The sequence below is a fragment of the Trifolium pratense genome, linkage group LG4 (assembly GCF_020283565.1).
Source record: "Trifolium pratense cultivar HEN17-A07 linkage group LG4, ARS_RC_1.1, whole genome shotgun sequence".
Lineage (NCBI taxonomy): Eukaryota > Viridiplantae > Streptophyta > Magnoliopsida > Fabales > Fabaceae > Trifolium > Trifolium pratense.
The window spans coordinates 13,516,872-13,540,613 of record NC_060062.1 but is presented as its reverse complement, the minus strand read 5'-3'; the positions used below and the strand labels follow the sequence as shown (position 1 = coordinate 13,540,613).

Genomic DNA, 23,742 nt, shown 5'->3' with positions numbered 1-23,742 from the left:
TTTTAAATATGTTTTTTTTTTAATTTGCACAAATTCGACAATTTTTTTGAGATGGAAGGAGTAGAAATTAGCAAAAATTGCATCAGGGTTGGGGCATCACCCAACCAAGACAAATATAAGTACATTCAACAAGACACTATTATGTATGATAATAAAATCTCCAAATAAATTTCTCCAAAAGACTTGTTTAAAAAATGGTACATAAGACTCTGATAACATCAGGAGCAAAATATCTCTCAACTAGAATGGGTTTTATAATTTTGTAATGAACTTATACTAAAAATAAAGTTTATATCAATAGCATCAAGAAATGCAGACCATACTAATTATGAGTGTTCAAAAATAACTGAACTATAACTGAGCCGAATTGAAAGTAACTGAACCATTATAGCAGTTTCTGAAATGAGCCTGTTGTTCAGGTTAGTTCTCTAAACAAAACCGAAATGTGGTTAACCAAATCGAACTGTTAGTAACGAAACTCCACTTATTATGAGTGTTCAAAAATTGAAAGTAACTGAACCGAATATGAGCCTATTGTTCAGGTTAATTCTCTAACCAAAACCAAACTTTGGTTAACTGCGAAACTCCACTTATTACAAAAAGTTCAATTTAAAAAATTTGTTAGCTCAATTCAACCCTCACTTCCCACTCTTTTTACAAAATCAAAGAGAAACAACACAACGACAAAACAAATAAAGACCGATAAATTAAAAGTCAATTTCAAAGATTCTCATCTCTATTTCAAAAATACTGAGGAAAAAAAAGCAAAATAAAACCTTAACAAACGTGAATTCTAAAAAATGGATAAAACTTCAATCCAAAAAAGCAAACAGAAACAAAACAATTATGTCGTATGAGATTTTTTTGTTATGGTTCCTCATCCTCAAACCGGTTTGAAGTTTGACGGAGGAAGATAATAAAGGTGATGGTGTTGACGTGTTGTAGTTCATATAAAAAGAAATATTAAAAAAATGAAGAAATTGGATTCATAAAGGGTACAATAATTCAGTTCACCAAAAAAATATAATATATGGTTCCAGATATTATTTATGATAATGGTTTGGTTCAATTCGAAATTAAGAACTGGTTAATTGAATCATTAATTCGGTTCAGTTCAGAGGAAGACTATAACAGTCCGTTTCAGTTCTTCTAAACTGTTTTTGTCCGAATTGAACCATGAACGGTCCTATTAAATAGTGTATAATTTGATTAGAAAAATCGTATTTTAATGTAAAGCGTTTCTGGATTGAGATTGAGATGTGTAGGGACCAAAACTATTTAAGTTGAACAATTATGGCTATAGATTTGAGAATGTTAAAGTTAAAACAATAGACTTCTCTATTTAATAATGGCTTTGAGAACTTAATTAAGGTGATGTGCACACTAGGTTTTTATACCGTGTGTAAGTAGTTGAATGAAAGCAAACACCACAATGGCTTTGAAAAGTGGTGAAGAGGGATTAGTTCAAATGTTAGAGGACAATGTTAGAAGATAAAAAATCGTGTTGGGTGAAGTGAGAGCAAGTCTATTTACCAAAAGATCAAGGTGCTCATGGAGTAAAAAATTTACATCTTTTTTAATGTGGAAATGGAGGTGTTTATAGATATGAATAGCTGAATTATAGATATGGTTTTTTGTCTTCTAATTTATTATGGACGGCTACAACATTATTGGGTTCTAAGGATTCAATTTGGTGGAGGGATGTGGTAAATGTGGGGAAATCAATTGTGTCTGATTGGTTTAGATCGAATGTTAGTTGCGTGGTCGGCCATAACTCATTTGGAGAATTATATCCTAATCTTTTCGCAAAAGAGCGGCGACAAAACTACTTGATAGCAGATTAGATGTTCAGCAACAGCGAGGGAACGTCGTGGCGGTGGGTACGGTGCGATGTTTTATCGATCGGAAGAGCAAGATCTACTCGAGCTAAAGGAGTTGTTGATAGGAGAAATTACCAACACGGGCTACCTTAGCATCTAAAAGTGTTCTTTCAAACTCTCATGATCTATCATGCGTGTTCCTTCCGTGTCCTGCATTTAAAGGACTGACATCATATATTTTTTAATTGCCACTTTACTCAAAGTGTATGGGATGCAATGTTCAAGTGGATGGGATATAGCAGAACCATTGGGGGGAGGCAGGTCTGTATCATTTTTCTAAATGTGGTGGCAGTCGTGTCCAACATTTGATTTCGTTAGCTACTAATTGGTGTATTTAGAGGTCGAAAACAAGTAAATAAAATGAAAATTTGTTAGGAAATTGGACACTAACTGAGTGTGAACGACCTTGCTACATTGAAAGAACACAGGACACTCCAAAGACTGCTTGCTTAGTTATATAAACAAAGCAGCTCCCTAGGGCAAGGACGACTGCCCCGCTGTCCTTGACATGGACTCGGTGAAATTGATAAGTTTATCTTTCTAGAGAAAATAAGTAAATGTTTACGTTAGTGTGTTTATTACATATCACATAAACAATATAAATTAATTAGTGGTTAAAAAGTAGTTAATGTAGTTAAAAAGTTAATTATTAACAATTTTGGTATGAATTTTACAAGTTTAGTCTTCTAAGGAGAAAATAAGTAAATGTTTACATTAGTATGTTTATTACATAATACATATCACAAAAACAATAAATTTATTAGTGGTATGTTTGTCAAAATAGTTAATGTAGTTAAAAAGTTAAAAGAGAGTCTTTTGAAAAGGGAGAAAGAAAATAATTTAATCGATCTTATATCTTACTATTTTGTAACCAAGAATAGTTAGCAATTTAGCATGCTACACCCATTTGCTTTGGATAAAAAAACCTCAAATCTACCTTTTAAAAAAGTGAGGATACAGGGATAAGATTGTAAATTTAAATTTGATTATTAAAAATATCCTAATATTTGTTGTGTAATACTATGAACATTTATTTGCTTGCAATGAAGTTTTGTCATAGATTTATCAATTATCACCCCCTGGTAGGTGGTAGCAAGCAGTATGGATTTAGAAAACTATATATGATGTCAAAAAATGAAGATCACAGTTATAACCAAGTTCAAAATAAAATCAGATTGGGCCAACAAAATTTCTAAAATTTAGTTACTATAAAAATCCTGTTTTGAAAAAATTGTTTCTTTTGTGTTTTAAGCAATTGGTATCGAATGTCTAAAAGATAGAAGAAGCAGGGATTTTGGTGTTGACCGAACAGCAAGAAAGGTTTTCTTCTTTTCAAAGAGATTGTGTCCGACTAATGAGAGAGAGAGAGAGAGAATGGCTTTAAAGCCACACATTTAATCACAACTGAACAAAGAGTATAAGGGTATTTTTGTCTAAAGCAAATAGATGTAGCATGCTAAAACACACCTTGTTGATGATTTAGTTTGGTGGAATCAATTACCAGACTGTTCTAGAGATGATTTCTTTTAAGACAAAGTTGGTTTGCTTAGTTACTGTTATCTTGTTTTGGTGAGTTTGATTTAGTCCCTGACCCATTATTTTCTTTTTCATATTAATAATACTTTTGGAGGAATTATATATGATTACAAACCTATCACTCCCGACTCAACTGAGATAACCGCCAACAAATTGAAGCATTAGGTCGAGTCTCAGGTCAATATTTGTAAAAAATCAGTCATGAACAATTGGATACGGACGGGTGAGTCTCTAAAAATCTATTGATTGAATGCAAATTAATTTTTTCCTTCAGTTTCAAGCACCTCTTCTCTCTCAATTTCGTATACTCTTCGATTTCTTAATTTTGTCCATCTTTAGTATAAGAGAGAAATCTTATATTAAACAAGCTTGCTTGTTGATAAAGGAGGTGAGAAATCTTAATTTTATCCATCTTTTCTCAATTCTTTTGACCTATCTTTCTCATACATTAATGATTAATGAAATGTAATGTTATAAAGTAACTCATAGTTGATTTTTCCATACAAACATTTAACTACAATTTTTATTGTATAAAACTATCAAAGTGATCTACACACACCGTCTCTAAATATAAGAATCTCTAAAAAAATATGGATATTAAAAAAAGTTAGTGGAGTAATGAATTTGTTTGAATTGTGCAATTATTACTAAATTACCCTTTGAATTGTTGGAGTTATATGTTCTATTTGATTCCAGTTCTATTTTTTATTTTTTTTACAGTTAAAATGCATAACTTTTTACCTCTAGTCTTATTCTATTCTGTTTTTAATATATGCAATAAATATTAGTACAGAACCAAGTATTTTGTTCTTTCCTTTTTTTTTTTTTTTTTACAAAAGGAAACTCATCATTTCATTATTATAATAAGTTATGAATACAAGAAGGTATTGAATTAAAAATTTCGCGACGAGACCAAGAAATGGTCGCTCTAACTATAGTATGAGCAACCAAATTCGCTTGACGTCGTATGGGCTTCACCTCAAAGCCGGAATTTAAAGACAACATACATTTAATCTTATGGATAATAGAGCTAAATTCAAACGCTCCTATATTTCTATTCCGGATTGCATACATTTTGTTCTATCCTGTTTTAATAATATCTAAACGCCACCAATGGGATTGTGCATAATTTAACAAGGTTTAGAGGAAAGGGATTGCAATGCTTATGCAAACAATAAAACAAAATCAATTAAATGGCTTATGCACCAACTTTGTTGATGATGGTATAACTTGACTCAATATGTGTATATTTCAATCCATATACCAAACGTTCCTGTAGATGAAAATTATAACAATGTCTCTACCTAGAAAATTCATTTCTTGCATGAAAGATAGATGCCTGATATTATGGCCACCCCAGCCACGCCAACACCAACAGATGTAAAGACTCTCAATGCAGAGATAGCCGGTTTGGGAGATGGAATTGTCAGGAGATCCTGCATCTGATAACAAACAGTAAGGAAAATTGGGGTCAGAAAATCTGTCAATGACTAATACATGAATGAGTACTAGAATTTTGAAAAGACAAAAACTACAAATCATGAAATAGGTGTATCCGAAGAATGTTTTTGTGATAAAAATACTTCTAAATTCAAGAGTATCTGCTTTGAAGTGCACACAGGATAAACTCAAGCAATTATAACAATTATAAACAGAAATAACTGAATGTTCACGAACCACAATAGGTTGCTTCCAATTCTTCTTTATTCCTTGAAGATGCCCCTTCCCAACAACAGCAACAACTGATCTGCTCTCACTTGCCACTTGTAATAATGTGGAGGACATGTACCTGCAGAGACGCAATATAAGTTAAATCATACATAATATAAGACGCAATATAAATACATAATCTTATTGTATAGAACTTCTAGATAAAGCAGAGGTTATTTGAACAAATGCAGTCACCCTCAATTCTAGATAAAATAAAGGTTAGTTGAACTAATCCAGTCACGTTCACTAATATACTGTTAATTGCAACAATGAAGAACATGTTTCATCTAAACTCCAAGATGCTAGTGCACTAGATAAAGATGTAACTGGATGATATCAACCCCCCAAAAAATCTCTGCAGTATGGTCAGTTCAAAAATATTTTGATATCTGAAGCTCTGAAACGAAAGAGGCACGTGGTAAGAAGCCCCCTCCAAGGCATTTGAATTCAGACCCAAGGTTTGGCTAGGATAAGCAGAAAATGTACTAAAACCATGTCTAGGATGCCCTCCAACTCCAAGGACCCCCTAATTTAAGAATAAAGGAAGCGGGCCAGACACAATAAATGAAAATTTAATTAAGTGCAATAGAGCTTACTGATCTCGTTCATCGCCAAGGGTCTCCATTAAAGTTGGATATTCCTTGCTCATTTCTTGAATAACAAGAGTTAGCATGTCATTGTCACCCATTTCCTTTAGCTGAAGAAGCAAAGCAACCCATGTTAGGATATAGACAAGAACTTTGCACAAACACGATTAATTCACATTTATCATTAGTGCATGAAGATCGTGAAATATACCATGTTATTAAAATCATCGGAGCTTGGTAAAAAAATTGTTTGGAAAAGTAAATTGTACACCAATTTTGCCTTGTGCCAAAGTGGCATCTTACTCCATGTTCTCTTCAATGTAATCTGTCTCATTCCAAATAAAAACTCATTAATACAGTAACAAGAAACTTTAAAACATCATACAATCAAACCATGTTGAAAGCACTTTCATATAACTGCAAATATTGAAAAACTAAATGAACAGATTAGGGTGCATTTAGCAAAGTTTTGTAAAAAAAACATAAATGCTATTATGAATTATGGCATATCTTATTTTTAACAGCATTTCAGAGGATATTTCTTCTAACTTCTTCCAAAAAACAACAAAAAATATTTTGTTTTCAATTTTTTCCTTTTATTGACTACAATAGTACATATCAATATTTCTCCAACGGCTATAGAAAGAATCAAGAGTAATATCGTAAGAATTGAATATTTTCCAGTAAGTGTTTGAAGTAGATTCAGAAGTTGAGGAAAAAAACATATATTTATGTTGTAGGGTTGAAGTGGTACAGAGTAGGCCTTTATGCAATAGTATCAAAACTAACAAAATGGTAGGCTATGTGACATGGCGGTCAATTGTTCTAAATGTTATAACAGCCTTTTTGCTTACAGCCGCGATAAGACAGCATACACAATGGATGAACAAAGGAGATGAGGGAAATTCTTACAGCAGAGAGCAACAAAAAAATAGTGATGTAGCATTGCTTGTATACTACTACTAGCCTTAATAATGTATCAAAGAAAATATGAAGAGTTGAAAACATAATAAGAATGAATAATACATTACATTATACATATGCAATATCAGTGGCTTTTCTTATTTTAAAAAAAACTTATCCAACCTGTACAGGGCGGTCACCGAGTATCACCCTGCCACCATACTTCAATGCTTCTTCATATGCCACACGAAACTCAGCGCCCGGAAAGACCTCAAGCTGACTGGCAACCTGTCAGAAATTCAAGGGCATAAAAACTACGGTACATCAGAAATAAAGCATTATTGAATAAGAGAAGGAAAGATAAATAGTTGAAAATGTAAATGGGATGGTAAATATGATAGTCAAGCATAGAAACATGCCTTGGCTAAGAACCAGCAATAAACTACTTCAAACATGTTATGTTTTTTCTTCAACATTTCAATCATTTCTCTCACAGTAGGTACCTGGATGAAAATAGATAACTAAATGAGAATCAACATATGGATGAAATTAAAGCAACTTGTTAATGCTATAGTTGAACAATATTTTATACGGCTACGACAATTACAATTATCATTTTATTACTGAAAGAAAGGATGTTTTTTTCACCTCCTTAATACACAAGGAAAAGCAAAATACTCAAAACTAGCAAGCTTAAAGGTTTAAAACATCAAGGTAAATAAGCATATTATTAAAAAATAAATATGTATAATAAAATGATGATGATACTCCTTTGGTCAGTACAACACCAGTCAGCAATACAAATATTCAGCAAGCATATACTTAACCTTTCAACCCCTGCACTCATCTAATGCATAACTATAAAGCATGCTATTGCTGATATTCTCCAATAGTAAGATACACCAGTCATGACTCCCACTAAATATATATTGCACATTTTGTATTCACTTTCTTGAGAGACAAAAGTGATTCTAGAAGCAGAAGTTTTTTTGGCATATTTGGATGTTCTCAAATAGAATTGTTTTTGCCTCCAAAATTGATTTAAACTTGAAGTTGGGATTTGGAGCTTTTAACTCCAAATGCAAGTTTTAGTCTTAAATTGAATGCTAAACGCATTTTTACATGAATGTACAAAAACATAAATCAGTTGTTTGGTTGGAGGGGAGGGAAGTAAAATCACTCCTAAAGCCAATTTTAGCCACCCCAAATATTTATTTACAAATTGGACTTAAATAGATTTTTATTTAATGTGACCTTACATATTACAAAGGAAAAAAATGTAATTCTAGACTTGCCCTTCCCTCGTCGAACCAAACACAACCCCTTCCACTCCATTACCCCACCCCCTTGTTGAACCCAAAAATAGACCCTTAACGTTCAACTCAGTTTTAACAAAAATCAATTTTACAAAATCAATATCCGTCACCATATAACCATATAATGTGTTGCCAACCTTGCTCATTATGAAATACCAAGTTAAAAAGTAGATACCTTAAGATTTTGCATGGTAAGCATCCTAACACGACTCGAGCACAATTCAAGGAAGACAGACTGCAGCAAACAAAGGCCAACCATATGGTTTCATGTTAAAAACGTGCAAGGAAAAGAAAGAGAACCAGCATCAAATCCAAAATCAGGCAGCTCAGCCTTATGTTTAACAGAGTTCAAAAGGAAAACAAAACCTCTGGTTTTAGTAAATTGACAATAGCTTGAACTTCTTTGCTTGATTCCTGCAACATAGTTCAACATAAATGTTAACCTCTAACTATATCAATTCACCACCAATTCAACATCAGTGAATTCAATTTGACACCACAACCGCGACCACCAAAGTAATAAGTGCCTACATTTTTTGTTCCGGTATCAAGGTTCGCAGTTTAACCACAAGTACAACCGCAATTTAGAACTATAAATTTTACAAACAAAACAAAAATCAATTCCAATTGAAATACTCCCTCCGGTCCTTAATATAAGAAAAAAATTCACTTTTTAGATACATTGAAATATTGATGTATGTATCTAGACTATATCATAGACTAGATACATCAAATTTTTCAATGTATTAAAAAGTTAACTATTTCTTATATTTAGGACCAGAGGTAGTAAATGTTAAGCTCTAAGTCTCTAACTATGTCAATTCACCACCAATTCAACGATGGTGAATTCAATTGGCAATGCAGCGGCGCCCACCAAAGTAACAAATGCCTGCATTATGCCCCGGTATCAAGGTTAACAACTTAACCACAACTACAACCGCAATTTAAAACCATGCATTTTACAAAATTAAACAAAAGGCAATTCCAATTGAAATGAATGAACTAAAAACACAATAACATAATATAATTAAAAGAAGACAAATATTCATTTTAAGCAAAGAAATAACACAATAACAATTAAAATTGAAATGAATTAAAACTGCACCAAAATCAAAACAAAAAAAACTACCTCCGATACATGAGCGGTGCCAACCAAGTAAACATCACAAACACCGCCAACAGCAGAAGACTCACAAGAAAGCATCATCACGTTTCTTGAAAGCTCCACCGGAAGCGCTACCGGACGGCGATCTATAACCATCGGATCATCAGAAGGAGACGAAGCTGCATCGACTGCATCTGATGGATGATCAATTCGAACCATGCTATCAGATAAACTCTCCATTTTCAGATCGTGGACTTGGATGAAGTCTTCTCCTCCTCCTCCTTCTTCAACGGCGGGGGTGTTGGATTCCGGTGGCTGTGCCTCCATTGCCGGAGAGTTGTTCGGAGGAGTTTGAGATCGGTTATGGTTGAGAATTGAGGTAAGGTGACGGTTTTGGAATGAGACTTGTTGTTGTTATGGAGCGATGAATGAAAGGCGCGAGTCGAGCGAGTTGAGTACGAGTGACGAGGTGAGTCATAAAAATTGAATATTGTTTCTTTCTTTCGTTCTCTCACTCAAAGTGGTAAAATAACGGTGGTGTAGTTTGCACGAATTGGAATTATTCTTTCTTTATTTTACTTTCCTTCCTTTATTTTATATAAAAGATAAAAGATATACATTTTAGGAATCACCGATACTCGTCAGATTAGACGTGTCCATGTCAGACACGTGTCGGTGTCCATGTCTGACACCAACACTTATGATTATATTAAATTATGTCATTTTTTTAAATTTTTATCGATGTCGACGTGTCAGTGTCTGTGTCGTGTCCGGTGTCCGTGCTTCATAGTATACAACACTAGTAAAAAAAAATATTTTCTATATTTATTGCATAACTATTGTATTTGGTCTATAATATAGACCGGATACATTAATAATATAATGAACCTGAAAAAGTTATTTTTATTTATCCATTGAATACTCCCTCCGAACACAAATATAAGCAAAAATATACTTTTTTCGATTCATTGAATAACAAATGTATCTGAACTATAATACAGGCTAGATACATCATAAATTTAAAAAATGCATTTTTGCTTATATTTGTGTTCGGTGGAAGGAAAAGGCAACAAATTTTTGAGATATTAAAGATTTTTTTATTCTTATATGATATTTGAATGTTTGATAGATATTTTTTTTTTTTTTTGGAAAAACAAATAATATATTAAGTAAAACAATCTCAATCAAGTACAAGATGCATCATGCACCAAATTGGGTAAAACTGTAAAAGTACAAAAAATTTATCAATCAAGTACAAGATAAAGTAAAAAAAAAAAAGTACAATTGTACAAGTACAGAAGATTTAGTCACCAATAGTTTAAATCGTACATGAAGTTTTTTTTTCCCTGTCTTCAACCACTTTGTTAATAAAAAATTATGATATTCTGCTTCAAGTTGCCATTGAATTGCTTTCCGTTCCCTTACCGAGTCAAAGGATGAACAAAAAAGAAATAAAAAAGGGCGTCGATAGACAATAGACCAGCCTTATGTTTTGGTGAGTTTGTTAATAAAAAAAAAATTTGCTGCTAAAAAAAATCAAAAATATTGTTGATATTATAAAAATTTCACACCAAAACTGATTATTCTCTTTATATATATTATAGTTTATAGATAAACTTAATCAATAAAACACTTGTGTGTCTCCCTTTTAAACAAATAACTACTACCAAATTGAAGAGGATGAAGAGGAAAATCAATAGAAAAAACAGTATCAATTCCCAGGCACTTTACAACACCCCTCAAAAGATTACAGAAAAAATCATTCAAAAAAAAAAATAAACAATTAGATGTTTCGTTGAACTCACACCCTCCCTGAAAAAAGTAGAGAATCTAATTGAGTTACGTCTCCTCTCGCTAGATTATCCTTTGTTGTTATCTTATTTTCAAAATAATTGTCATGTAAAAATAGATATTTTTCGCAGAAGTAAATTATTTCAAATCACGTCATTTTTGATCCGGAATGACCACTTGATCCTTCTTTGTTAAAAATTGATATACACATTTGACCGAATAACCTTCAAATGGATCTGGCTGCCACTTCTAGGAGTCATTAATGTTCACATGCAAAAAAATGATTTTCCAAAACAGCACAACATTGTGAAGACTTAATAGTTTTGAGGTGAAGAATTAACCATGTTTATGAGGGCTTATATAAGACTGGGCAACCCTCCCCTTTGAATCATGATCTTAAAGTGGAGTTAAGTTCAATATTCATCACATAGTGGACGGCTTGTAGAGAAGATTCATATATGAGGAACAGAGATAAGAGGTACAGTGGATAGCTTGTATTGAAGAATAACAGAGGTGAGAGCTGATGTTAGATGAGACTGTAATTGTAGTCTAGGTTTCTCATGTGGATTAACATTGAACCCAAGTGTCTTTTTTATTCTCTTTTTTGTTGGGTTTGATTTTTATCATCTTAATAACAAATAACAGTATAACACATTAATGTCACATCAATATCCACTAATAAGGAATGCATCATTACATCCATTCAAAGATAAGTACTGAAGTCATTTGTTTCTTGTTTTACTATCTTGCATCCTATCCTATTATGATTCAAATATACAGCTTTTGAACCGCCAAAACAAAAAGCTAGAGATTGCAAATACTAATTAGACCATGTCCATGCGTGATCCTGCTGCCTCTTCATCGAGACCATCCACATCCACGTTCTCGTGTTTACCCTCATACTGCACATTAGTTAAAGTGCTATTACAAATGCTTACTACAAGAGTCTAGATTTTAAGGTAGTAAACAAATTGTAACCCCAGAGAAGAACAAACCTGTGAATAATTGCTACGGGGAATCAAATCTGGGGTAAGCATGAGAGGTATGCCCTTCACCTGTAATGCCACTGCATTCTCATTTTCTGTCTTTGCAGTTTCATCGATATCAGTTCCATTATCATGTTCAATATCAACTTCCTCGTCAAACACATGAGCTGCCATGCTGGTTGATGGCACTTCAATCCTGGATTCCTTCTGCTGTATATTCATGGTTATGGTAAACTTTTGAAAATCTTATTTAAGACAAGATATAAAACTAGCTGTTTCATGTATGACCGAAACAAAAAACCCAGCATCACCAAAAAATGCAACATACCAAAACAAGCTTCATTTTACTAAGTGTCAGCAGAGGCAAAGCTGCCATGAAATTAATTGAACTAGTACCTTTTCTGAATGAGTGTTGTTAGAAGAATTCCATATTCCTTTCTTGTGCTTTCCTTCAAGATCTACGTGCCTAATAACTTCAATTCCATTGCCTGGGGCCTCCTCACAACCCTTGTCATTCGTTTGAGCAGACAATCGAGAACGCTTCCCGCTTCTTTCTGTTTCAACCAAATGCCCCACTTTTGATTTATCTGCATGCACGTCCGCAAGAGGTCAGCAAAATAATAAAAAGCTCATTTCCAATAACTATGCCCGGTGGCAAGATTAAAGGAAAAATTGAAGCATATTATTTGCGCAGCAAAGAACAACCTTAAAGATGTCAAAGGAGCTGAAAGCAAATGAGCATATGTCCAAATAAAGTTATTAGAATATTTAAGCAAGCTAACAATCAAATATTATCCGGAGTCAATTACCAGACCAACTGCTTGTTCAAAAAAATTACCAGACCAACTGGTTTAAAAAGACAATCAAAATCCATGAACCATGATAAAATTTAGAAGAAATGTGTCTCTGGCAAACAGAGACAGTATCAAGTAATCTTTTATATAATCAGTGCAAGGTCAGTAAAAAATTTAATACTTCCATGACAATACAAAGTGGGGGTAAAGACGTCTTATGCTCCTATACACATGTCTACCTTTATGTTCTTATCAAATATGAAATGAGAATACGAGGATTGTGTTAAATTTGTCCATTTATGCTAATAACAACTAAAACATTAAAAAACTAGTGGTCCAGAACCACACAGGTTACGAAATATATGGCCTTAAAAGACAATTCTGCATTATTCACAATATAAAAAATGTCAGATACTAGCTTGATTATAGGTTGTCTGAACATATACATCCCCACGCAAATGAAATATATTTTCATTTAAGCGCTATCCTATGTTTTGCTTAGAAAAGTCGCATTATTTCTGAAAAAAATTCAAAGTAACTATCTTTACCAACTACTACCTTGTTTTAACTTTTCCACAGAATCTCGTTCCCCATGCAGCCTTTTTCTGCAGGGAGATCCGCCATTCTGCTCCAAATTATGTTTGGTGATTGGAGGGAGACTAGTATTCTCACCATTGCTTACAATATCAACGCTAAAATCTTCCTCATTAGCACCAATTATAGAAATGTCCGAGAAAAGCTGATCTCCAAACCTTTGAAGTCGGACCTGTGATCTACATACAAAACAAACAAATTGAAAATGAAAATCACTGCTAAAGGATTAAAGAATGCAATTGAGAAAACAAAGTGACCAAATGACATGAATTCATACAAATGTTGTAACTTGCCTCTTAAGTTCATCTTGCAACTCCAAATTATGATTGTGCATTCGAACAAACTTCCTTATTCTTGAAGTAATTCTGAATTTTATGTTTTACATAAGAAACAAAGAATAAATAAAAACCAGGAAAGGGAATGGCATGATCAAGAACCGTAAAAGTAATGGAAATGGTTAATACCTTTTATACTCTCCATTCTCCTTGTTTAACTGAGCCTCAAGTTCCTGAATTCTGGAATTAAGGCTATCCACTTCTTGAACACTCTCATCTAGACGGACCTTCAAAAATGTACATTGCAAGTCAAAAAGTCGGAATTGAATTTAATCCAACCACGAAGAGGATAATTATTTCAGCGAAATGGATAGGAAGTTCAATCTAATTAATTTTCTCAAAATGGCATATGAAACAACTCCCAATATCAGCATCAGATTTAAGCCTCAAAGCAAAGATTTGGAAATTACAATTGAATACCCCCTATAAGATAACTTTAACCTCCAACTTTTCCTCTCTGAACAGGGATGCAACTGACAAAGTGTGTGCTCATCCAACCAATTTTAAAAAAACATGATTAAGGAGTGCACACAGGCGTGGCTTTTAGATTCAGCTTGGCAGAATCAAATTGCTTCACAGTATGTGTGTAAATATAATGTGATTACAGTTACTATTTCCTACCTATTAGGCTTTCATAGTTTCCTTAGTTAGCTTAGCTTAGGTAGAATGACTTCGTTCTAAATTTCTAATACTATGGGCTCGTGCTTCTCTTTGCTCTCTTGTATATATACCTGTAAATCCCATATGACTTGTTCAAGTTCATGTTTCCAGAGCTATCTCTGGTTTGATCCTTAATTTTTGTCTCCCATTTCACTTGATTTTTGTTAGGGTTTTAGCTGCTGTGAGCATCGAACCATTGTCTAGCCATTGCACTTGGTTTCAGCTTATATACCTTATATAATCAGCATGCCTTCTTTCACTTGATTTGTCACTTCCTTTTCAGCTTGGTTTATGTTTGAGGTGTATTTAATACTGTATATATGTTATAATGGCGGGTAGGAGTACGCCTTGTACTCCTTTTTTAATTCAAATATTTTGCGTATATAAAAAAATAGCTAGTAATCTCGCTGTCATTTCTAACTTCCTTCTCACCTTATATAAAAAAAAAAGTGAAATATCTACTATATTCTCTAGTATATAAACTTGTAAAACCCTTGTGAATGATTAAGAGACATTCAAAATTCGATTGTATTCAAATTCAACTGAGCTAGACGTGTTTTGAGTCTGGTTTTGGGGATGACCCATGTGTTTTGTTTTGTCTTATGTTTAGTGCATTTTAAAAACAAAATCGAATGGGACATGGTGTTCAGAAAAGTAGTATATTTTAGATGCTTTAAGAGAATGGAACCAAATGAACATAACAAAACAATTTTCTGTTTCGAATTTTTGCTACCATAGAGAATGTGAAAAAATGCAACTACAAGAGACAAAACTAACCGATAGTTGGGATTTCCGGTTCTCAAGAGTGTCGATATCGGAATGTACTTTCTTCAGCTGCAAAAATTTCCAAGAATAAAAAAACATGAAATTTAACAAAACAAACAAGAGTATTGGATATATATATTTGTGATAGAAAGATTAAACAATTTCTAAACCTGATCCTCAAGAGTATTTCTAGAATCAGAGGAATGCAGTTTTCCTTCTTTAACTTGATCAATAATTCTATCAGAGACTTTTAAACTTCCAGAAATATCGCTTTGGCCACTGATGCCCTGTTTTCTCTTATATCTTCTGTCACTGCACCATGAGTTGCTAATATTTAGACTAAAGCATGGACATGGATTTGAAACAAAATGAAATATTTTATGTAGAAATTAAAGGTTGGCCTTGAAAGAGATACTACATACATAAAGTAATTTTGCATGCAGTCAGCATGGAATAGAACAGAATGAAATTAAATGGTTCTGTTTTGTACTATTTGGTTCTGCTCCTTTAGTGGAATCAAAATAACCACATTTTTATATTAAATCATGCTATGTTAGATTTTAAAATGTACCAAACATAAAGTAGAATCCCATGTTTTGATGTGTCTCATCTTAACACATCTAACAAATTCTACCTAAGTGTCTTGAAAGTAAGAACAGAATTTTAATTATAGAAACTCCCTCACCAAGTCCTAGGTATCAAACCCTGTAACTCCAATTACAAAACATAACTTAAACAATAAGACCGTTATTCCTCAGCAAGTGAGTTCCATGAAAGAAAGTTGACGATTATTAATAACAAAAATCAATGAACAAAATATCATCGACTTACAATTACAAATGATATATAATTGCATGGCAGACAAAGTATATATTTGTCACTTCTGGCATGCTTCGCATGTTTCACTTTCTCATGAATTCATTCATTCATTCATGAGGGATCAAGCCTCCCCCCATCCTTCTCTAATCTCCCTCCTCCCTTTCAAAGTTTGTCTCTCCCAAATATATGTCAATAATTTTTTTTCTAATTAGATTTCTGAATTTCCACTTCATCTATATAGTATATTTTTATATGAACATCCAAGAATAACAAAGTAGTTGACAACAATGCCAACAAAAATGAAAAACACAAGTACACTGCATCATTGGCAACAAAAATGAAAGGAGAAAAACAATATTGTCAAAAGTAATTCGTGTTAATTTACCTTTTTTTCTCCGGAGACCTCGGTGGACTATATTCTGCAATTTTATTTCATGGAACATTAGGAAAGAGAAAAGGGATCATTAAGTAAAACAGTGTGTGCAATCTGTGTGAATATGATCTACCCCTCTCATTTATGCTGGCTATAACTTCATCGTGAAGCAATGAAATAGAACACGTCTCTGACCATCTCTTGTTTAAAGATCTCTTAAAATTGTTATCAGATACATTCAAGATTTAGAAGAAATCAATCTCAAAATATGAAATGTAAAATTGCTATCATGGATAGAAAAACCTCTTTAGAGTGACTTTAAACCTTCCCCTCCATGGAACGAGTAAACTAACAAACGATACTAAAAACAATGAGATCAAGCAGATATAAAGATGTTGAGTCTAACCGCGAGTAGTCTGCCGAGCTCTTGCATCTCGAGCCGGTGAATATCTTGGAGGTGAATATCTTGGAGGTGATAAATTCCTTCTCTCAAGTTTATCCCTCAAGTCATTACCTAAATAGTCCCTCCTTCCTGAAATATGAAAATTAGCTTTAGTATTGCAGACTAAAATAAAAAGCAACAGATATTTCAGAAGCTAAAAACAGAGCACATAAACTGATAATGAAGACCAGCTTACCATTAACTGGAATAACAAGAGAAACATAATAATGAATAATATTAGTGCCTCCCATGTAAGAGGAGAGGAGATAGAAAATATCACACCCTCATATTATGAAAGATATAGTAAAATCGGCATATGTAGTTTATATCTTTGAAGTGTAATCAAGGTGGAAATAGATTAACAACATTTCACATCCTCATCTTGTTGAGAAGTATGATATAATATATAACCTCAAATGGCATCATATCCAAGGTGCTTAAGAAATAAATATCCATCCAAATGCTATCAGATTTTATATCTCCTGATATCATCTTCATTAATAATTCCATTTTGCCTATGTCCATGTAGCCATGGCATATCCAGAAGTAACAGCCAAAAGGAATATCATTAGATCACATTTAAGTAGTGGAATTTGTATATGAAATGATTGGGAAATTTGTTGAACTCTTCTGATCAAAATAAGAAGCTAGCAGATACATCCATGTAAGACTGATTAAGATCCTTCAGGAAACACTGTAGTTCCACAGATTCATGGAATGAAGCATATAAAACATTGCCAAGAAAATGCAATGTCAACAACACCAGCATTGCCTCAAAGATAAATCAATCAGCAGAATCCATGAGGAATAATCTCTCATTTAAATGAAATATCTGTACTGCTGGAAATGCAACAATGTACAAGATAACGTGGACAGATGTCTGATCATTGAAATTGAATATATTAATCTGACATTAAGCTCACGTGCTATGTGTTATTGCATATGTATGCTTCAATGTCTGCTTACATAGAATAAATGGACATAGGAGCCATATTATCAGATATAAATAAGCATCCAGCTCCTCAGTGTTTTAAGAGTATTGAATCCAGCTAAATAAATAGAATAACAGTGTGCCGACTAAACAAGCTGGAGATGTGAATAATTAGTTTACGAGGGATGCCGATAATGTGACACTGCATAATTTACTTCCTCACATTTTTCTCCTTTGATGCAATGCTTCATTTTCTTATCATTAGTCAATTTTCCCAATTCAAGTTAAGTATGTTATCACAAATATGAGAGGCAACTTGGACTCTTCACTGCTTAAACATCTTTATATCATGAATAATAGACCAGCTTATGTAGAAGTCACAAAACAAACACATAAAGACACAAAGACTAGTGGACTACAAATAGTCGAAGGAAATATCTACAGTCCTCTTATATCTGCAAGAAGGAATATGAAGAGCTCTTCAAAATTTTGTAAGTTCTTCATTCAGAAACATTCTTTTGAACTCGGCAATCCAGAAATGAAATATAGATTGTCAGGTTCTAGAATAGAGATATAAAATTGCATGAAATAAAACACAATATTGAAAATAAATAAAAAAAAAATTAAGTACGACAGATTTGATGGAAGATGATGTTAGCCACAAAAATAGATATTATATGCTCTAAGATTGATTTCCTCAATTCAAGGACGGTTATTGAAGAGAAACCCATACGAGGAGAAATAAAACCAACAAAGCAAGTGAACAAAACAGGTGTAATATTTATACTGAAGTACACCAAAATCCAAATAATAATTGAAGTGCATATCAATTACAGAATTGCATTTATAATGTATGTCATCCTGGATGGCAAAAAATAGCGGTTTGTTCAAATTCCTATACGCTACAACACTATTGCACCACAATAGCCGATTAGCCGCCATTTGACAACACTTCATACTAAATAGGATCCCGCGAAACAATACTGATCAGTTAACTAAAATAAATAGGATCCCGCGAAACAATAGTGATCAGTTAGATTTAGTAAACAACATTATATAAGTAATATTTTTTTAAGACGCGGTATCCGACCCAAAGACTGACTAATCCAATGGATACTAATTACACCGTCCACCAGCAGGGGGGCCATTTGAATTTTGAAGCCAGAAACCTCTTAAATGACTTACCAATGCAAGTGGCACTGAATTTCTATAAGTAATAATTCACACAATATGCATCCATCATTCATCAACTAACATTAAAATGCACTCAAGTATGTAACTAACTAACTAACTAATTCAATAACCTAAACAAATCAAACACTACTTCATAACAAAAAATAATTAAAATTAAAAAACAGATGAAAAAACGAAAGATTGAAAATTCACCGTTAAAGGAGGAAGAAAAACGTCGAAGCTCAGCATTCCCATGTGCAAAGGAACAGTTATGGCGATTGCAACGACCTTTCTGATAGAGTGCGCATAACCTTGTCTTGAACTGCTTCCGTTCAAACATCTTCAACGTTAAGCGATTCGATAAACAATAATCGGAAATAGCTTTGAATTATTCGAGTTTGATGAATGAAGAAGATATAGTAACCCTAATTCAATCGAAAATTTTCCACGGTTGCGCGTTGTTGTTTTGTTGCTGAGAAAACGAAAGATATATGTAAATAAAAAGGGAATAGAATAAATTCGTTAGGAACAAAATTGAAGAAAAATAAATAAATAAAATTATTTATAAAAAGAAAAAAGTAAGAATAAAAATGAACTGTTGTCGTTGAGTGTGAGTCAATGGGGGGAATGAAAGTTCTTACCTTGAAGTTGAAGAATGGTGGAGTGGAGGAAAAGAGTGGAGCCACTACTTCTTGACTTGTAAAATAAAATAAAAATAAACTACTTGTTGTTATTATTAATAGTGAGAATAGGATAAGCCGAGTTAGACTTTGCCGAACTTGAGTTCATAAAAAAAAAAAACGAAGGTCTGAGTTTGGTTTGTGCCCTATCATAGGTAGGGGTGGACATGGCTTAGTTTTTAAGAAAAATCGAACCGAACTGAATCAAACTGTTTTCAAAATTCATAATAACAGAACCGAACTAAACCATTTGTTTTTTAAATCGAACTGTTAAAATGGTTTTATTTTATGGTTCTGAATCAAGTTATAACTAACTTTTGACTAAAAAGAATTGGACCATTAAGAGAAACGAACCGAACCAAACTGATAATCACGAACCGAACCAAACTGTTTCATTTTAGCTTTAAAACTGTTAGTTATGGTTCAGTTTAGTTCCGCAGTTCGGTTCAGTTTTTGGTTTTTTTGCCCACCCCTAATCATGGGTTTATCTTTTGGGCTTAAGTCTGACATGTTAAAAGTCTAATGTGTCCTATTAAAAGTACAAATTATTATGAGTAAAAATATAGGTTCGCGTATAAGTTATAAAAACGTATACTAATATATAAGTAGAAATATAGATGTTGTAGAAATTATTATATCCGTCCCTAAATATAAGATCCTCTTAAGATTTAACATCATATTTTAAAAAATTTGACTATATATATCATCATATTTCAATTCTAATTTATAATAATATATTTATATATGTGAAAAACTAATGTAGATTAATAAATTTAAACTACTGAAAAATTAATAAATTTATAATTTAATCAAAGAACAAATTTTAATATATAATATACGAAAATTGTTTAAACTATCGAAATGAATAAATCATTTATGGAACAATTTTTTTAGACCTACTGCAACAGTTAAAACCCGTTGCCGACTGCGATGGAAGAATGTCACGTCGACGACGTCGTCAAGTGGAGCTACCGAAGGAACTTTCGAAAGATGTCACCGTATTGTCGTGTGATTCTACAGCAAAAGGTGGTGTTTGTGATGTCTACGTAGTTGGCACCGATCATATTGTTAGGAAATAACAACACTAAAGAAAAATAAACACAATCAAAAAACACAAGAATATAATGTGGAAACTCCAAACCGGAGAAAAAACCACAAACAGTTGTCTAAACCGACAACTAGAGAATAATCACTATGTGAAAATTATTACAACACATAGACTTCTCTCACTCTCACCCCAATGTCCCAATACAACCACACTCTCACAAAGCAAATATTTAAACTAAGAGTCAGATATAAGCTTAAAGTGCTACTGACTAGTACAATTACAAACAAAGAACTTAGGTCCATTATATAGCTTTGATTTTCTCCTTGCTTCACAATTCTAAGCGATGTGGGACTTTCAATAGCTATTTTTTAACCTCCTTCTTTATTTAAGAAACTAGGCGATGTGGGACTTGACAATCAACCCCAACAATCTCCACCTTGATTGCAAGAGTTCCATCTTCCGCTTCCATTGTCTATACCGACAATCATACTCCACCATAAAAAGTATACTTCACTTGGAACTAAACCATCCCAAGAATTTCATGTCGAAACCTGCTGAAAGGTTATGGTGCAACTCCCATGTTGGCTTTCAGGAAGTTTTTTTTCAGCCATCAACACATCTCACCACACACCTTGCATCAATGTCAACCAATGCCCGTGTGTTGTTCTGAATCCGCTAGCAATAACTTGTCCTTTCCCATGGTATAGCGGAAATACCATAAGGACACACTTTATCTTCTAGATAAGATCGCCATCATCTCCCAAAACAAGGGAGACATTGCTAGCACTTGTCTCAGAGTCTTTTTCAGATACTGCTCCACCTGGACAATTTCTCTTTAAATGCCCACACCTTCCACACTTCCAACACGGCAGATTCTTTGCATGGATTTTCTTCCCATTAGTCCCACTTCTAGTTAGCAACATCGAGCTTGATGAAGTGTTTTCATCACTTTTCATCCTCCTTTCTTCAGAAATAATTTTAGTTGCAACTTCTTCAAAATTCAATTTTTCCTTCCCATACATCAAAACAGGTTTAAGATGAACATAAGAAGGTGGAAGGGACCAAATGAGCCTTAACGCCTTATCTTCATCATCAATCTCAACTTTAATAGATTCTAACTCAGAAACAATATTATTTAAAGTACTAAGATGATCAGAGATTTTCGTACCCTCATCCATGCGCAAATTGTGGAATTGCTCCTTCAGCAGCAACCGATTTGAGATGTCCTTTGCCTGATACAACCCTTCAAGCCTTTCCCAGAGTTCCTTGGCTGATGACAGATTCTGCACATTCGCAAGAACATTCTTTGCCAAACACAAGCGAATTGCACTTGCAGCTCTCAAATCTAGTTCCTCCCACTTGTCAGCATCCATCTTGGAAGTGTTTCCTTTCAGCGCCTTGTGTAAACCTGATTGTATCAACACATCATTGACTTGTACTTTCCACAAGCCAAAGTTGATTCTTCCATCAAACTTCTCTATGTCAAACTTCATAGCACTTGAATAAGACATAGCAAAGCCCCTTCTTTAGCACCTTCAGAATATCGAACCGAAGCTCTTGATACCACTGTTAGGAAATAACAACACTAAAGAAAAATAAACACAATCAAAAAACACAAGAATATAATGTGGAAACTCCAAACCGGAGAAAAAACCACAAACAGTTGTCTAAACCGACAACTAGAGAATAATCACTATGTGAAAATTATTACAACACATAGACTTCTCTCACTCTCACCCCAATGTCCCAATACAACCACACTCTCACAAAGCAAATATTTAAACTAAGAGTCAGATATAAGCTTAAAGTGCTACTGACTAGTACAATTACAAACAAAGAACTTAGGTCCATTATATAGCTTTGATTTTCTCCTTGCTTCACAATTCTAAGCGATGTGGGACTTTCAATAGCTATTTTTTAACCTCCTTCTTTATTTAAGAAACTAGGCGATGTGGGACTTGACAATCAACCCCAACAATCTCCACCTTGATTGCAAGAGTTCCATCTTCCGCTTCCATTGTCTATACCGACAATCATACTCCACCATAAAAAGTATACTTCACTTGGAACTAAACCATCCCAAGAATTTCATGTCGAAACCTGCTGAAAGGTTATGGTGCAACTCCCATGTTGGCTTTCAGGAAGTTTTTTTTCAGCCATCAACACATCTCACCACACACCTTGCATCAATGTCAACCAATGCCCGTGTGTTGTTCTGAATCCGCTAGCAATAACTTGTCCTTTCCCATGGTATAGCGGAAATACCATAAGGACACACTTTATCTTCTAGATAAGATCGCCATCATCTCCCAAAACAAGGGAGACATTGCTAGCACTTGTCTCAGAGTCTTTTTCAGATACTGCTCCACCTGGACAATTTCTCTTTAAATGCCCACACCTTCCACACTTCCAACACGGCAGATTCTTTGCATGGATTTTCTTCCCATTAGTCCCACTTCTAGTTAGCAACATCGAGCTTGATGAAGTGTTTTCATCACTTTTCATCCTCCTTTCTTCAGAAATAATTTTAGTTGCAACTTCTTCAAAATTCAATTTTTCCTTCCCATACATCAAAACAGGTTTAAGATGAACATAAGAAGGTGGAAGGGACCAAATGAGCCTTAACGCCTTATCTTCATCATCAATCTCAACTTTAATAGATTCTAACTCAGAAACAATATTATTTAAAGTACTAAGATGATCAGAGATTTTCGTACCCTCATCCATGCGCAAATTGTGGAATTGCTCCTTCAGCAGCAACCGATTTATGTAGTTTTTAAGTGAACACTTTTAAAGTTTGATTGAATATGTATTCATTAGCTATGATTTTTTTATTTTAAAATAAAATTTAAATATTAAATAAAGTTTGTTTAGAGCATACCCGGATATATATATCCAACAAAACTCTAAGATACTTAAAACTTTACCTAAATTTATACTAGTATACACACAATACAAAATAGTAGCATTAGAGTCCTAAAAACGTGTTGGAAAATGTGTAAAAAAAGAAGTGTTGGAAAAATGAATTTGTTTTTTCTTTTAGTACAATTTCATGTGTTTTAGCCTTTTTGGCACAAGAAATGAACATTATCTTTATTTAATCATCTTTTCATTGCTAGTGTTGGACACCATAACCGGAGTTCGAACCTCAGTCCTCCACTGTGAGTTTTCATTCACTTTTTCTCAATCGACAGAAATTCTGAAATTGCTAGTGTCGGACATCATAATTGGAGTTCGAACCCCGATCCCTCCACTTTGTATATGTGAGTTTTCATTGAGTTTGTCATTTCGTTTATTAAAAAAAAATCAATTTT

The 23,742-nt window shown here is 33.5% G+C and overlaps 2 protein-coding genes across 11 annotated transcripts; both read right to left on the bottom strand.

Annotated features, from left to right (window-relative positions):
• Positions 1–4,441: 4,441 nt before the first annotated feature.
• Positions 4,442–9,595, bottom strand: LOC123920275 (traB domain-containing protein). The gene is made up of 9 exons (XM_045972543.1): positions 9,062–9,595; positions 8,299–8,346; positions 8,108–8,167; positions 7,036–7,119; positions 6,800–6,904; positions 5,925–6,038; positions 5,723–5,823; positions 5,094–5,205; positions 4,442–4,858 (listed from the first exon to the last, which is right to left on the bottom strand). The coding sequence occupies exons 1-9, from the start codon at positions 9,362–9,364 to the stop codon at positions 4,730–4,732; spliced, it is 1,056 nt and encodes a 351-aa protein (XP_045828499.1). The 5' UTR covers positions 9,365–9,595; the 3' UTR covers positions 4,442–4,729.
• A 1,893-nt stretch (positions 9,596–11,488) lies between these two features.
• Positions 11,489–19,394, bottom strand: LOC123920274 (zinc finger CCCH domain-containing protein 13). 10 transcript variants are annotated; one of them, XM_045972532.1, is made up of 13 exons: positions 19,342–19,394; positions 18,914–19,172; positions 16,793–16,798; positions 16,561–16,686; positions 16,167–16,200; positions 15,133–15,274; positions 14,975–15,031; positions 13,667–13,764; positions 13,496–13,567; positions 13,167–13,381; positions 12,211–12,401; positions 11,824–12,024; positions 11,489–11,730 (listed from the first exon to the last, which is right to left on the bottom strand). In XM_045972532.1, the coding sequence occupies exons 2-13, from the start codon at positions 19,038–19,040 to the stop codon at positions 11,653–11,655; spliced, it is 1,347 nt and encodes a 448-aa protein (XP_045828488.1). In that variant the 5' UTR covers positions 19,041–19,172; positions 19,342–19,394; the 3' UTR covers positions 11,489–11,652. The 10 variants fall into 10 exon arrangements, with proteins under 10 accessions (XP_045828488.1, XP_045828497.1, XP_045828498.1 ...); XM_045972541.1 differs by having other exon boundaries at positions 13,281–13,381; positions 16,793–19,172; XM_045972542.1 differs by having other exon boundaries at positions 11,824–12,021; positions 13,281–13,381; positions 16,793–19,172.
• Positions 19,395–23,742: the final 4,348 nt, after the last annotated feature.